Source organism: Tiliqua scincoides, chromosome 5 (assembly GCF_035046505.1).
Source record: "Tiliqua scincoides isolate rTilSci1 chromosome 5, rTilSci1.hap2, whole genome shotgun sequence".
Classification (NCBI taxonomy): Eukaryota; Metazoa; Chordata; class Lepidosauria; order Squamata; family Scincidae; genus Tiliqua; species Tiliqua scincoides.
Genome location: NC_089825.1, coordinates 94,628,825 through 94,646,355, shown reverse-complemented (window position 1 = coordinate 94,646,355; position 17,531 = coordinate 94,628,825). Strand labels below are relative to the sequence as shown.

The following is a 17,531-nucleotide window of genomic DNA, read 5'->3' as shown; positions in this document are numbered from 1 at the left end:
ACCACTTCCAGTTCTCAGCAGGCATTGTGGATGCTATTCAGCCCTCTGTATGAAACAAGTTTGACATGAGTGGCATAGCTCAGAGGGCGATGTGACAGCCATGGAATCTTATCACAGTAGAGTAGGGGTGGACAAATTCTCCTTACATAAAATGTGGACTTAGTCTTCCCTAGAGTTAAATGACTTTTGAAAAGTCTGGTCAACCAAAGCAATTTATTTATTACAATAAAACACAATTTTATACAACTAAATATTAGTATTGTGTGTTGATCTTCAGTGCAATTTTATGCATCTGTACTTAAAAGTAAGTCCCATTCTCTTCTGTGGAGTCTTTATCCAGGTGAGTATGCATAGGGTTGCAGCCCTATAGTACTTTGGGTTCCTTGAAGATTATTTTGGTTTTGGATTGCTTAAAGATTATCATAAATAATTATATATCTCATACCATACACAGCACATGCTGTGTGGACACATAGAGAAAACCATGCAAAACACAGCAACAATTTATATATAAACTTTATAATTCACTAATTTCTCCTTTCTATTAAAAGTTTCCTGGAGTTAAAATCTGCTCTTAGAAAAATGATGTAACATTTAGGGAGAAAGATACAGGCCAAGAGCCCAGTATTGGAGGCCAAGATGGCAAAGACCTCCACAGCCACTACGTTTTTCCCTTTAGTGCTCAGATAAGCGGGAATGAAAGAGACCCAAACACTGCAAAAGACCAACATGCTGAAAGTGATGAATTTGGCTTCATTGAAAGTGTCAGGCAATTTTCTGGCAAGGAAAGCAACAGTGAAGCTGATGATGGCCAGGAAGCCCATATAGCCCAGTACAGAGTACAGCATGATAACAGAGTCTTCATTACATTCCTCTATGATTTGCTTTGGCTGGGAATGCATGTCAACATTGGGAAATGGAGGAGAGACTGACAGCCATATAACACAAATCCCCACTTGGACAAGGGTGCAGGAAAGAACAATGGAATTGGCCACTTTTTTCCCAAGCCACTTCCTCATTCTGTTCCCTGGCTGAGTGGCCATGAAGGCCAGGACTATAGTGATAGTTTTTGCCAACACACAAGAAATAGCCACAGCAAAAATGATTCCATAAGCTGGTTGCCGGAGGAGGCAGGACACCTTGCTAGGCTTGTCAATGAAGAGCAGTGAACAAAGGTAACAAAGCAGGATGGAGCTGAGCAGAATACAGCTAAGATTTCGGTTGTTAGCTTTGACAATGGGAGTGTTCCAGTTCTTTATAAATATTAGTACCATCAGACCAGTAATCACAGCAAAGAAAATGGCAAAAGAAGAAAAAACCATTCCCAAGGGGTCTTTGTAGGACAGGAAAGTGATGACCTTGGGGATACACTGGTCTTGGTTCTGGTTTGCATACTGATCTTCTGGACACTTGGAACAATGAATTGCATCTGAAAAGAATAAGCAGTGCATTAGTAGTGCTATTCATTCATGGATGCTTTATGAAGATAGTGGAGATTGCAAGGAATTCTGGAGAGCAATGTCTCATTTTGCATTGTTAGCACTCCAATGCTTACAGCAGGGGCAGCAACCTAAATCCCGCAACAGCTGGGCACCACTGGGAATAAGTGCATTTATCTTTGTGATTGCTTGTCTTCAAAATCTCTCGGGTTGCCTCCTTGACCCATGCATGTTTAGTTGTAACTAAAGAATGCCAACAGTCTTTAGTAGAATGCCAAGGTGTTGCTAGGGGGCATGGGGGTGTACTACTACTACTACTACTACTACTACTACTACTACTACTACTATTATTATTATTATTATTATTATTATTATTATTATTATTATTATTATTATTATTATTAACTTTATTTCTACCCCGCCTTTCTCCCTGGAGGGACAACAAGGTTAAAACAAATTAAAAAACATAATTTAAAAACAGATAAAAGCATATTAACAACATACCCTATAAACAGTAGTCAGATAAAAAAGTAGTCAGGTAAAAAGATCATAGAGCAGCAAATCATAAAAGAATCAGGCCTGTAACCAGGTATTTAAAAAGATATTAAAAGATGTTGAAAAGATGTTAAAAAAGGCTGGGAACTCAGAAGGCTTGTCTAAACAGAAGGGTCTTCAGGCCTCGCCAAAACGTTTCAAGAGAGGGAGCAGTTCTAAAGTCAAGGGGAAGGGATTTCCATAGCGTTGGTGCCATTACTAAGAAGGCCCCATTTCTTGCCGCTGCTCCACATACCTCCCTAGGCGGCAGCACTTGTAAAAAGGCCTTCTCTGATTACCTAAGTGGATGAGCCGAATGGTACGGGAGTAGGCGATCTCTAAGATACCCTGGCCCAGAGCAGTATAGGGCTTTAAAGGTCAAAACCAGCACCTTGAATTGGGCCTGGAAATGAATGGGCAGCCAATGCAGCCACTGGAGAAGCGGACTGTCAGAGTCAAAACGCCAACTTCCAGTAACTACACGGCCGCCGCATTCTGCCCTAGTTGACGTTTCCGAACCGTCTTCAGGGGCAGCCCCACATAGAGCGTGTTACAATAATCCAACCTCGATGTCACTGTGGCATGGATCACCATGGCCAGGTCTGCACGATCCAAGTACAGCCGCAGCTGGCGCACCAGCCGAAGCTGAGCAAAGGCCCCCCTAGCCACAGCCGCCACCTGGGTATCCAGGAGCAGCTGCAGTCCAGGTGGACCCCCAAACTGCGGACCTGCTCCTTCAGAGGGAGTGCAACCCCATTCAGTGCAAGCCGACAGTCCAGCACCTGCATCGAGGGTTTCCAAACCAGGAGAGCTTCTGTCTTATCCAGATTTAATTTCAGCTTGTTAGCCCCCATCCACATCTTCACTGCCTCCAGACAGCGCTCCAGGCCCTCAGCTGCCACCCTGGAGTTTGGAGGAAAGGAGAGATAGAGCTGGGTGTCATCGGCATATTGATGGCACCCCACTCCAAACCCCCGGATGACCTCTCGCAGTGGTTTCACGTAGATGTTAAATAGCATGGGGAACAGAATTGAAGCCTGTGGCACCCTGTATCTCAAGGGCCAGGGTGTCGAACAGGCATCCCCCAGCACCACCATCTGGGTCCAATCCTCCAAGTAGGAGAGGAACCACCGCAAAACAGTGCCTCCAACTCCCAACTCGGCCAATCGGCCCAGAAGGATACCATGGTTGATGGTATCAAAAGCCGCTGAGAGGTCCAGCAGGACCAACAGGGATGCACTCCCCCTGTCCAGTCCCCGGTGTAGGTCATCCACCAAGGCGGTTTCCGTTCCAAAGGTCTGAACGGAAACCAGGTCTGAAACCAGATTGAAAAGGATCCAGATAATTCGCTTCATCCAAGACCCTCTGGAGTTGAGACGCCACCACCCACCTTGCCCAGAAACAGGATGCTGAAGACTGGCCGGTAGTTGTCTAATACAGTGGAATCCAGGGAGGGCTTCTTCAGGAAGGGGTGAACCACCACCCGTTTCAAAGCACATGGTAACGTCCCCTCCATCAAGGAAGAGTTGACCACCCTCCCTGTCCACTCAGCCTGGGCTTCTTCAGGAAGGGGTGAACCACCACCCGTTTCAAAGCACATGGTAACGTCCCCTCCATCAAGGAAGAGTTGACCACCCTCCCTGTCCACTCAGCCTGTCCACCCGTGGCAGTTCTTATCAGCCAAATTGGGCAAGGGTCAAGCAGGAAGGCAGATGGCCTCACACTCCAAAGGAGTCTATCCACGTCCTCAGGCTGTACAAGCTGAAAAGAATCCCACAACACCAGACAAGCAGTTGCCAAGGGGACATCGTCAGACATTGTCAATGTGAAATCCAAGTCGTGACGAATACGATCGATTTTATCTGCGAAATGTTGTGCAAACACATCACAGTGGCTGACCGTGTGTTCCCCCTGGTCTACTGGAGGCGGCCCTGTACCACATGGAACAGCTCTGCTGGACGGTTGTCAGCAGACACAATGGTAACAGAGAAGAAAGATCTCTTCGCTGCTACCACCCCCATGGAATAGGCTCCGTAATGAGCTCAACTCGCATTCCGATCAAAATGTCCAATCGGATTCATCACAAGTTTTCTGCCACCGTCGCTCTAGATGCCTACCCTGCCGCTTCATCATTTGCAGCTCCTCAGTGAACCAAGGAGCCGCTCTGAGTCTGTGACGTGGCAGAGGTCGCTCCGGAGCAATCTCATCCACTGCCCCGGTCATTTCCCCATTCCAGAGGTCAACCAGGGCCTCAGATTAGATGCCAGTCTTGGCAGTGGGAAAATCCCCCAGAGCCCTCAGGAAGCCTTCAGGATCCATTAGCCTCCGGGGCGGACCATAGAATGAAGTCCCCTGCCTCTGCGAAGGTAAGAAGCCGCAACAAGCCTAAACCTTACCAGGAAGTGATCTGTCCATGATAACGGAGTGATCTTAATCTCCTCTACATCCAGATCACCACCCCCTTGCCCAGCTGTAAACACCAGGTCCAACACGTGTCCTGCAGTACATGTTGGGGCCAAGATCTTCTGGGACAGTCCCATGGTTGTCATGGCGGCCATGAAATCCTGAGCTGCACCTGCTGCAGGGGCTTCGGCATGAACACTGAAGTCCCCCAGCACTAATAGATGGGAGAACTTCAATGCTACTCCCAAGATCACCCCGGTCAGCTCAGGCAGGGATACTGTTGGGCAGCAGGGTGGGTGGTACACCAACAGAATCCCAATCCTGTCCAATCCTCTCAACACAACATGCAGGCACTCGAACCCAGCAAACTGCTGAACAGGGTACCTAGTAAGGGAGATGGACTCACGATAGACCATTGCAACTCCCCGTCCCTGCAATCTTGGCTGCTGCAACACCTGGAAACCTGGTGGACAAAGTTCGGAGAGACTAACTCCTCCCGCCATGTCCAACCAGGTCTCTGTAATTCATATCAGGTGGGCATTCTTATCCAGGATTAAATCCTGGATGGTGCAGGGTTTCTTATTCACTGACCTGGCATTCAAAAGCAGCAGCTTCAGATCCAGAGACTCACTGCCAAGACCACCAGGCATCTGAGAATTGGGGGAAGGACCAGAAGGAGAGATGATCTGCCTATGATGGGTTCTCCTTCTCCTGTAATGGCCTGTCAACCCCCCCCCCCCCACACACACACCATATCTCCCCTGGCCCGTCACTCTCTTGATAGTGGCACCCCTCCCTTCCCCTGAGCTCCCTCCTAAGAAAAAAACACATGTGGCGAGGCCCACCTTCTGAGACTGGCCTATACAGACAGAAACAACCAGCAGGGCTGCTTATGAAAAAGATAAAAGCAAGGCAAGCCTAACACTGGATGTCTCACAGGCCACTCCTCTGCTGGAAAGAGAGTGTGCTGCCCTAAGGATTTCTGTTGCTCCTCTCTCCTCTGCCTTTAAACAGAAGGGGTGGAATAATCCAGCCACTGTTTCAGTCCACCAACCAGGAAAGGAACTTCAGTCCTCTGGGCACGATCCCTGTGCTAAGAGCCACGGGCCAAGAGCCCTTTGGCTCTTGCCCTTAGGCTCGCGCCAAAGGCTCGTGCCTCTGGCAAGCCAGAGGCTTTAGCAGGTTACCTGCAGAGAGAAGGAGCCAATCGTCAGTCTCCAGAGTCCAACACAGCTCCTTCCTCCTCCCTCCTGGCAGCTGACCACTGGCTCAGATGACTACACACAGGGGGGTGACAACTCTACTTGCCAAAATTTTTAAATCCTTGGTATTTTTGAACAATACCATCATGTTATATGTCATTCAATGTGCAATTTCATGAGGAATGCAATGAAACAAGGCAGGAGGTCTGGCTCAGTTGGTAGAGCTGCCGCCTTGTATGCCTGAATAGCTGAGGCTGCCAGTTCGAAACAACCGGAAGAACCCGAGAACTGACAACATGCTGATATACTGATGAGCTGTCCCTCAGTGGCAGAGAGGAGTTGCTGACAAGTGGAGCGTGGAAGGCGAAGCGGCTAGAGAGAGGGAAGGAATTCAGCTGGAACGAGGAGTTCTATGAAAGATTAGAACTATTCAATTGTAAAAATCCCTACAGGGGTTTAGAATAGCCTGCCTATGTAAACCGCTTTGGATTAAGGTCTGAGGAGAAATCTGACGAGGTGGTATATAAATACCTGTATTATTATTATTATTATTATTATTATTATTATTATTATTATTATTATTATTATTATAACAGGTATTTATATACCGCCTTTCTTGGTCTTTATTCAAGACTTTATTCAAGGTGGTTTACATAGGCAGGCTTTATTAAATCCCTTATTAAATAGGGATTTTTACAATTTCAAAGAAGGTTCTTTCTTTCAAGAACGACTACATTCAAGGTGTTTCATTCTGATCTGGCTTCACATTCTGGCCTCCATCCTCCCACGCTCAGAGCAGATGGAATTGCTCGGCTTCAGCTTGTCAGCTGCTTCAAGGTCGCACGGTGCCGGTGGCCTCGAACTGGTGACCTTGTGGATGTTATCTTCAGGCAGACGGAGGCTCTACCCTCTAGACCAGACCTCCTGCCTCCTGTATTATTATTATTATTATTATTATTATTATTATTATTATTATTATTATTATTATACAAACTGTGTTGAAATATGTTCTATCAAAAGTTATGGCCAAAAACCAGCATGGCGTGGCAATGGTGCATCACTGCACCCACCGCCCAGAGTGTTGCCCTGTCTACTGCATGGGAGGAGTTCCATCAAAGGGTTGATGCGCTGGTCTCCTGTACCGAATGACATAAACCCAAGTGACACCACTGGTAGAATGCAATATTGTCATGTTCCCAAACCTCTAACAAATGTTTACAAAAGTCGTTGTAACTCACACTGAAAACTATTGAATTTTCATTGTCATGACTAACTTGGTCCTTTTGTGTCACTAGGACTTAGTAGTCATCATCCACTTTAACTGGATCCACATCAAAATTGACTACTTTGGAAGTAGAAGGGGGAAAAAATGGGGAAGGATTGTATCCTTTCAGCCACATTTTTGAAGTAAGAACAAAGGGCCCAATCCTATCCGACTTTCCTGCACTGGTGCAGCTACAATGCAGCCCTGAGGCAAGGAAACAAATGTTCCTTTACCTTGTGGAGGCCTCCATAACTACCCTCAGCTCATATTCCACTGGCATGGCTATACCAGGACTGGAAAGTTGGATAGGATTGGGCCCAAAGGCCCAATGTGCTGAGGGAACCTGTGTTCTGTGCCTTTTACAGTGGTGCAAAACCCATATTCACCAAGCCTTTTCCTCCTTGATTCATAACCAGTTTTATTGGGGTGGTGCTGGTGGGGAGGTGGTTACTGCTTCACTTAATAAATCTAGGGTTCTAATATATGGGCCAGTTTGGGGTGTGCTATGTTAGTATTCTGTCTTGTGTCAGCTGCGGAACAGGAGGCGGGAGCATGAACGGGGCGTGGGGGAGGCGTTCCGGGGAGGGGGGGTGCTGGCAGGGTTGGGCAGGAGGTGTGCCAGGGGGTGGGTGGGAGGAGGATCCACGGAGCTGAGCTCCTCAGGATCCAGGGCGCTCGTGCAGGGCTGCGCGCCCTATACAAGCGGCTTTACTTTAAAGTGAGTAGCCCCATTGCGGGGCTGCTTACCTTACTTGGGGGAAGGGGACAAGTGTCCCCTTCTCCCGAGGATCATCCCGCAGTAGTGCGGGAGGCGCAGGATTTGGCGGCAGCCCTTTTCGGTGCTGCCGAGCCTGGGCGCTACAGGCAGCTCAGAATTGGGCTGTCCATGTAATTATGACTTTTGAAATATAAATTGAAAGGAAATGGCAGGAGAAGCCACATGGAACAAAAATTTCCAGTCTGTGTAAGATACATAGCACCATGGAAAATTCACCTTAGAGATCCACACCCTTTTGGTGTTCTGGAACAAGACAAACATCTTTTATTTGCCGTATAAGTGCACTAAAGTTCACTAATGTTTTCTGTCACTTGGAGATTACTGACAGAGAAGACCATATGAAGTTAGAAATAGTTCCAGGAAGATCTGTGCATGGCAACTTACCTGTCTGGTTAGTTATCATGTTGTCTGAACATGAAATGCAATCATAGCAACAAACTGGCTTCCCCTCCCGAACTGTCTTTCTGTGTCCAGCAGGGCAACTTTCAACACACGTAGAATGGGGCAGCCTCTAACAATGGAGAAAGAGAAGACCTCTATATTATCAAACAAGAATATTACAAGACCTGGACAGTAGCAATTTTGACTCTAGAAGCCCAGTCCAATCTGTGTGATATGCTGGTGGATCTCGTGGGCTGCCATTGCTGCAGCTGGTCCAAGGGTGTGAGGTTCACTGCCAACAGTGTGGTACTGCCCAATTGCCAGTGGTGGGCAGTCGACCAGTCATCTGTACAGGTAAAGTGGTGGCAGAGATAGATTGGAGGCAGATCAGGGTGGGCTGGATCTTGGTGGCAGGAGTGTCCACAAGTTGCAAAACCCCTGCCCTGGACCCGACATGCACCCTTCACTCTAACAGTTCTATGCCAGCAAAATAGCAGACCTAAAACTGAGTGGGTCCACTGGGGACCAGGGAGTGACAGAGGAGGTAAGTAAGATTTTTATTTACTTACCTTTCCTGTGCAGTCTGGCCAGCCCACAAGATGCATCAAACAGGACAGCCCGGGATAGGATTGGGCCCTAGGTTTTTCATTTTATTCCCACCTGTTTAAATCTGCTGTTCCACACAATGCTATCATCACTGATGGTGAACTCGTGACTTGGTGAAATCTTTCCAACTCGAACCTTAAGGAAGGATTGATTGGAGAAAGTGACCCAGTTGATGATATCAAACCTGGCTGTCAATTCCTCATTGGCAAACCAGACCTCATGTCCTGCGCCATTGTTAAAGTGGGCATTTTTCAGGAAAGACTGAAGCTAGGTTAGGAGAGAATATAGGAAAACTTACAGTTCAGATCTTCAGGATGTAGTGAACATTTTGTATACTACCAACCCCTCTACCCCGGATCTTATAAAAATGAAGTTTAGCAAATTTCAGCTGTAATCCTCTCACTTTACCAGAATATACAACATTTCCAAAATTGTATGAATTGTTTGTTTCTCCCTGGTTCCAAGGCATTCTATGATAATGTTACAGTAGATTGGGGTGTCAAATTTGTTTCATACAATGGGCTGAAGAGCATTCATGATGCCTACTGAGGGCCGGAAGTGATGCCATTAGGCAGGAAGTGATGCCATTAAGCAGGTCATGACCAGAAATAAGCACTTTTTCTCACTTAGAAACTCATTAGCTGCCAATGAGAGAATAGGAAATATGCAAATATTTTCAAGATATGGCAGAGCCCAATTATCATGTAGTTTGCCCTTTCAGCAGTGACATCTCAGCACTTCTCAGCAACTGAGAACCTGAGGGCCAGATAAAGCCCCAGGCCTTTTGTTTGACACCACTGCAGTAGATGGTTTGAGTCATCATAAGAATATAAGAACAGCCCTGCTGGATGAGGCCATAGGCCCATCTAGTCCAGCTTCCTGTATCTCACAGTGGCCCACCAAATGCCCCAGGGAGCACATCTGATAACAAGAGACCTGCATCCTGGTGCCCTCCCTTGCATTGGCATTCTGACATAGCCCATTTCTAAAATCAGGAAGTTGCACATACACATCATGGCTTGTAACCTGTAATGGATTTTTCCTCCAGAAACTTGTCCAATCCCCTTTTAAAGGCATCCAGGCCAGATGCTGTCACCACATCCTGTGGCAAGGAGTTCCACAGACCAACCACATGCTGAGTAAAGAAATATTTTCTTTTGTCTGTCCTAACTCTCCCAACACTCAATTTCAGTGGATGTCCCCTGGTTCTGGTGTTAAGTGAGAGTGTAAAGAGCATCTCTCTATCCTTCCCATGCATCATTTTGTATGTCTCATCAAACATTATATCCCACCTTTCTCCACGATATGGCAGACATGGGGTTCCCAAATGGTCTCTCATCAAGAATAGGTGGCCTGATCTGAAACTGTTTCACTTCAGCAAGGAGTCTGTCTCACAAGTCTTGAGAACATGATTTCATGTTCAAAAGCAATGCAAGCATCTTTACTCAGAAGTAATACCCATTTAGCTCAATGGCTGCTTCCTCCCTAATAAGTGCCTGAGTTAATCTGTAAATCATCCAATACAATGGGGGAATATACCTGCCAGGGTTCAATATTTGAATTTTTGGATTTTCTTCTATTCAGCACTGTTCTCAGTCTGGACATATATATGGCATGTAAAGCATGTGCTACAGCATAGAGAGCATTGTAAATATGGTAACTCTGCCAAGTCATCTCTATCTCAAAACGAGATGTGGGCAGGCTCTCCAGTTTCTCTTCTCCTGTACAGGGTTCACAAGCTTTTGATTTTCCATTATGACAGCACCGGAATGCCGTTTGCAAGAAAAAACAGAGAAAATGGGTCAGTGATTTATCAGGCTTTAAATTCTGGAGGAAGTCCTTGAATCCTGGGACAGGATTTATGGAGACTGAGAAAGAGAGAGTGCCATGGAATGTCTTAGTACAAAAGCCTTCATTGCCACTTTCGCTGGTGAAATCCCATTGAGGTGGTGTGATCCAAACCTTGCCAATATGGGACCCTAGTACAAATTCATTAAGATGGAAGACTACTGCTAAAGCAATCAGTGATTGAGAATCCCCACTGACGATCACCACATGGACTTTTCTCAAGAAAAGCTTTGAATTGATGTTACGAATATTGCCATAGTAATGATCTGTATTACCATTCTTGCTTACAAAAGTCCTTTTCAAGAAGGCAACACAAATGTCATTCTGGGCAAGTAAAGGTGTCAGGACCTGCAGAAAGCTTTCACCACTGTCATCATCTGAAACAAGGAGGCCAATCCATGTCCATTTGAAATGTAGTAGTAACAGGACTATTCCTGTGTACAAAGTAGCTTTCTTTGGTGACATCCAGTGTATAGAAGGGAATTTTTGTCCAGTGAGTGGAATCTCATATACACCATAGGTGAGCTAATGAGGAAAACATATCTCATCAGTGCTTTAGGAATTAACTGTAATTTCCATTTCTATATATTATTCTCCAACTTTAAGATCCAAACTTTTGCTTATTGAAAATATTTCAGTGGTTCCCAAAGTCCTCCTTAGGACGAGGGAACCACTTAAGACTTTCTGCGTGTGGGGGGATTTCAGCAAGTCAATTCCTAGGATTGTGGAAAGTGGTGTGTGTGTGTGTGTGTGTGTGTGTGTGTGTGTGTGTGTGTGTGTGTGTTCTGGCTTACCTGAAGCCAGCAACAGTCTCCGAAGGGGTGTGTGGGGACCCCAGCGGATGCCTCAGCAGGGCTCCCCAAGTCTCAAAAATAATAAAAATTGAAATTAGAAGCCACTTCCAGCAGCCCGATCTTGGGGATCATGTTGCTGCAATCCCCCTGTCCCTTAAGGAGCCAGAGCTGAGGACTTCCCTGGCTGGCGGGTCACAACCCACCAGTTTGGGAACCACTATTATATTTTATATGCACTTTAACAAGCAATATTCTCAACTGAAAATGTTAGAAACTGAGGGAATAAAGGATATCCAAACACTATGCCTAAAACCAGTTTTGAGTTTGATGAAATCAGTACTATACAGTACATCAGTGGTTCCCAAACTTTTTAGCACTGGGACTCCCTTTTTTAAATGACATTCTATCGGAACCCACTTAAGTTTATTTTTAAAAATCTAGAAAGAACAAATATTTTTACTTATTTATATGTAATAAGAACCAGAAAAAGATATTCCAACATTTATCTCCCTATATTAGGGCCTCCTTGCAAACTGCAGGAGCTCTTTGCAGGGCAATTCTGATTTTTGAAGAGCCTCAAGGCTTGAGGCAATTAGTTATCTGATCCTTCCATCACCTGTGTTTTCATTGGAGGCTCTGCCCAGCTGCTATGGGACCCAACAAAAAATCAGGTCCCGACCCACTAGTGGGTCCCAACCCACAGTTTGGGAACCACTGTTGTACATCATTCAGATTGAGCTGTTCCTATTTTTGTACTTCCTATATCCAAAGAGTAATATTTCATGCAACTTATGGATTGTATCCAAAGTGATATGCCAATAAAGGCGTCTGTCTGTCTAACCAAAGTAAGTTGGCAAAGACCACACTAGTGCTGCAGGAAGAGGGACAGACAATTCATTACTACAGACTGTTGCCCTAAAAACGGAGCCACTGAACCTGAAAATGTTTTTCAGTTATTTTCAACCACTGTGCTCCAAACTCTAGTCTAGCGGCTCACCTATAGACATTTTGCAGCACACCAGTTGACAAACACTGATGTAAATGGAGAGTGAGACCCACTGGGGGCATACTCCTGAGGAAGCCTACATAGCATCCCGTTGTTAATGCCAAGTCTTTCCATACTAAATCTTTGCAGCTGACCATTGGGCACAGTTGAACAGAAATATTGAAAGAAATAGGGGAAGGAATATGTTTGGGAACCACCTCGCAGAGAAAGAAGGAGGGTGAGAAAAATTGTCTATCCATAGTACTGCATGATTTTTAGATGGAGGAAAAATATTTTCTCAGCCTTGCTCAGAAAGAAATGTAATTTTTAAAAACTCATTGAATTCTGGTACTATAAAAATCTCCATACATGCAACTAACAGCAACAATTCCAGTGTTCCTGGTGGTCCTGGGGCAAAGCCTTGAAGTTGGCCCCCATAGCACTCCTCACCCACCCACAAATGACTCCTTGGATGAGACTCAACTTGGCTGCGATCAGAAGTTGGCACAGCTGGGTGTGTCTTCCAGTATGTGTGGAACTTCAGCCAGAGCCTGACCAATCTAGCCCTTGATGCCACCCCAGACCGGTCGTAAGGAATACATCCTAGTATACCTGAATAGCTTTAACCTTCTATCCATATATGAACACAAATGCACATACCTGTGGAATCTTGTAGAGACTCAAGATGGTGTCCATTTCAATGGCATATTCTACAGTGAACCCCGCAATGACAGACAAGACATTATCCTTCTTTGCACACTTGTAATTGGGTACAGTCCTTTGCTGTTTGAAGAGTAGATCCAGGATGGTCTCATATGTGACCAGTCCATCAAAAAAATTGTCATAGATTTTAAACCCAAGGGTCATGTTTGGAAAGAGTGTTGGGTTCCTATTGATCTCATTTATGGTAAAAATGAATGACAGGGCATGCTGGTAATGTTTAGGCTCTAACCTGCAATGAGATTGACGCTGAGGCTTAGTTTACCATATTATCACTAGCACTGCTTATGTAAGTGCCCTGAAAATATCATCCCTAACTCCGTGAGAAAAGAAGACAAGGATAAGAATGTGACCTTGAAAATAAGGGATGTGAAAAAAGGATATGAGGAGCTCATGGCAAAAATATCAAGGCAAAAAAAAAAAAAATTAAAATAAATCTTTAGATACATCAAAAACAGGAAAACTCCCAGGGATGCATTTGGATCATAAGATAGTGAAGGAATAAATGGGATGTGTTAAGAAGAGATGGAACCTGCAGAGAAACTGAATGAATTTATGTTTTTAATATGTGCATTTTCAACATACAGAGGTGGAGCCTCTATATCCATAGGGGATCCATCCCCCACGGATACGGAAAACCATGGATATGAAATCCTCTGTTTTCAGAATCCACTTTTGCTCCAAATGCAACTGGAGCCTTGCTCTACTCTGGAGCCTTGCTCTAGTCACGTCCGGAGCTGTTCTGAACCTCAGAGAGGCCGTGCGCCCCCTTGTGCAGCCTCTCCAAGGCTCAGAATGACACCTCAAGTGGTTTTCAGACAACTTCTGGTTTTAACATAAGTTGTCCAAAAACCATAATGAATGGTTTTCTGAGCCTTGGAGAGGACATGCAAGGTGGCGCATGGCCTCTCAGAGGCTCACAAAACCTCCCAGATGCGACTGGAACAAGGTTCTGGGAGGCCTGCGGGGGGGGGGGGGAGTGAACTAAGAATCCTGCATTCATGGTGGGGCAAATCCATGAATGCCAAATTCATGGATAAAGAGCTCCCACCTGTACAGTCAACTTTTTTTTTCTGACATTTTCTAACTAATGGTGCAATCCTATACACACTTTCCTGGGAGTAAGTCACATTAAACACAATGGGTCATACTTCTAAGTAGATACCCATAGGATTGGGTAAAATTACTTGATGGTTTTTATTCTGATCTTATACTTATACTCTTATACTAAGGATAACTTAGATCATAGTCATCATGACAGTGGCCAACTCCTTAGTGAGGAGAATCAACTTTCTTGGTCATTGCAGATTCATCAGGTGAAAAGCTGTGCCTGTTAAAATTTCACCCTGCAAAAACCCTAGGCATCATCTGGTAAACAGAGTTACAGATACCAAGCAATAAAGAACTCACATAAATTTTTGTATCTCCATCTTTGGGGGTGTCTGAAAGTTGACTGCAGAGCTTATATGACGCATCAGAGAAAGGACACCACCGATGACAGTATCTCCTGGGCTATACAGATTATTTTCATGCATTCTTCGAAGTCCACATTCCCTGTGCGTATCCCCCAAGCAGACAAGAGAAGGGAGAAGCAGAAATAGCAAGAGCAGCAACAACCACTGGCCTGCACATTCATGTCTAACCCAGTCACAGCCGCATGTCTTCTCAACTGCACTTGCTGGTACAATGACCTCCGTGGGAGGCACCTTGAAGAACTTCACACAGAACCACATAGGAGTAGAGTTTGTGTGCGGAGAGATTCCACCTGAAAGCTCCAATCGATGCGGTGAACTAAATAACAATTGCCTGATTAATACCTGCCCTCAATGGAGCAACCCAACACATCTGAGAAGTCGTTCAAAATAGAACCCTTGACATGTTTAATCTGGATTCATTTGTTGTTAGCAACTGTACAAGAAAGAAAATAACAGGTACCTGGATAATTACAGAGTAGCTAAACACCTCCCTAAGGAGCTAGATTGTCAGTCCAACTTTTAAAAACAGACTTTGCGGGGATTAAACTGAATATCATAATGTAACTATCTGAAATGGGATTGTAGTGTGAGAAAACAAGACTTTGCTACCCTGTGTCATGTTGCAGCAGCCCCAATGAGTCTACTCAGATCTGCACCACCTAAAGAGATGGCGCAGATCTGAGCAGAACAGAGTAGCCTAAAGCCACTCCGTACCACCTGGGAATGGGGCTATTATCCGGCATAACTGCTAGGTCCTGGCCTTGCTTCCCACTCTCTGCCCACCCGCTCACGGAACCATCCCACCGCCCACCCTCCCTCTCCCCAAAATGCCTCCTCCCCTCCTGCTCCCTGCCCTCCCCATGCCCCTCCAACCCTCACATAGGCTGAGCCAAGCTCGTGAACTCACTGCGTTAACTCACCTGCAATGAGCCTGGATACAATTATAAGTCTGCTGTTTTTAACTTTAGTGTACATTTTGTATGTATACTGATAGAGAAAAAATATGAAAAATGCCTCTAAGTTTAGCACCAGAATTAATGGTTTACTTCTTTATTAAATATTTTCTGCAGTTGAGATCTGTTCTGAGAACAAGAATGTAACATTTGGGGAGGAAGATACAAGCCAACAGTGCACTGTTGGTGGCCAAGATGGCAAAGACCTCCACAACCACTATGTATTTCCCTTTGGTGCTCAGGTAAGCAGGAATAAAGGAGATCCACACACTGCAAAAGATCAGCATGCTGAAGGTAATGAATTTGGCTTCATTGAAGGTGTCAGGCAGTTTTCTGGCAAAGAAAGCAACAGTGACGCTAACCATGGCCAACATGCTGATGTAGCCCAATACAGAGCAGAACATCATAATAGAGCCTTCATTACATTCCACTATGATTTTTGTGGACTGGGAGTTCATGTCAACAGCTGGAAAGGGAGGAGAAGTTGACAACCACCCAATACAAATCCCCACCTGGATGAGATAGCAAGAAAGAACAATGGAATTGGCCACTTTTCCCCCCAGCCATTTCCTCATCCTGTTGCCTGGCTGAGTGACCATGAAGGCCAAGACCACAGTGATGGTTTTTGCTAACAAACAAGAAACCGCCACAGAGAAAACAATGCCAAAAGCTGACTGTCGGAGAAGGCAGGACACCTTGCCAGGCTTGCCAATGAAGAGTAGGGAGGAGAGGTAGCAAAGCAAAATGGAGCTGAGCAGAATGCAGCTGAGACTCCGGTTGTTGGCCTTGACAATGGGAGTGTTCCAGTTCTTTATAAAGGTTAGGATCACCAGACCTGTGATCATCACAAAGGAGATAACAGTGGAAACCAAACCAATCCCTAATGGCTCTTGGTAAGAAAGGAATGTGATGACTTTGGGGATGCACTGGCCTTGGTTCTTATTTGGATGCTGGTCTTCTGGGCACTTGGAACAATGAACTGCATCTGAAAGGGACAAACACAACACCTGGAGCTCTCTTAGTTATTTTAGTGCAGAGTGTTATGTGAAGTAAAGATAGTACAAAGCAAATCTTGGAGGTGGATGTCTCACTTTTTTGTCACTAGTATCTATTCATGCTAGGTACAGTCAGTTCTCGTTATCCACTGGGGTGAGGTTCCTGGAAAACTTAGAGGATACCGAATTAGCGCATACTGAATCACTGAGCCTATGGGAGGAATGGGGTTAGGTTCCAGGAGACCACCCTACACTCCATGAGCTCTATGGATGAGAATCTTAACTTGAAGTCTATGGGGCTGGGTGATAGTGAGGGCTTATCTTGATCTCCAACATCTGATGCTTCCTCCTCCACACTGAATTTCCCTTGATACATTGAAGGTTGTGGCAATGGTGATTTCTCTATGCTGGCTATCCCTCAACTTGTTGAAGGTTGCCTTATAATGTTGGGCCTCCAAGTTCAGCAGTGAGGAGGGGGTTTCTTCACCTGTCCCCCTCCATTTATCTCTTGGTCCCTTCTCTTGGCTTGTCCCAGCCCCAGAGCAACCCTCAAGTAGCCTTCCAGAGACCTCTCATCATGGGCCTCTCATTGTCACCAGGGTTATAAAGGTTCAACTGGGGTCCCTGAGATGGTGCCCAAGGAAAGTGGGGCAAGTCTGGAAGTGTACACATATGTAGGACAATACTAATGCCCTTTTGATGTAGCACCAGCACAGTATTCACAGATAATGGCAGAGTAATATGTAATGAGGTAGGTGGCAATTCAGCCCCTCATGATAAGTGAATTCACAGATAGCGAATTTGCATATAAAGAGCATTGACTGTAGATTATAATTTTGTCCTATGAATTTTTTCCAAGCCACTCAGATCATTATTCCCTTTGTGTTCTAAATATAGTTTTAAGTATACAGAAAAAAATATGATGTGGATACATGTTACAGTGCACAAATATTTAGAAGATATCTCAAATCTGTGCAGCATAACTCACCAATCAGGTTAGAAATGGTGCCTTCTGGGCATGGGGTACAGTCATAGCAACAAACTGGCTCCCCCTCTTGAACCATCTTGCTGTGTCCAACATGGCAGCTCTCAACACATGTTGAGCGGGGCAGCGTCTAACCATAAAGAAAGGGGAGATAAGTTGAAGCAAGCCT

General features: G+C 45.3%; 1 protein-coding gene across 1 annotated transcript; it reads right to left on the bottom strand.

Annotated features, from left to right (window-relative positions):
* Nucleotides 1–527: 527 nt before the first annotated feature.
* On the bottom strand, nt 528–13,101 carry LOC136652377 (vomeronasal type-2 receptor 26-like). The gene is made up of 3 exons (XM_066629315.1): nt 12,895–13,101; nt 8,005–8,131; nt 528–1,429 (listed from the first exon to the last, which is right to left on the bottom strand). The coding sequence occupies exons 1-3, from the start codon at nt 13,099–13,101 to the stop codon at nt 528–530; spliced, it is 1,236 nt and encodes a 411-aa protein (XP_066485412.1).
* Nucleotides 13,102–17,531: the final 4,430 nt, after the last annotated feature.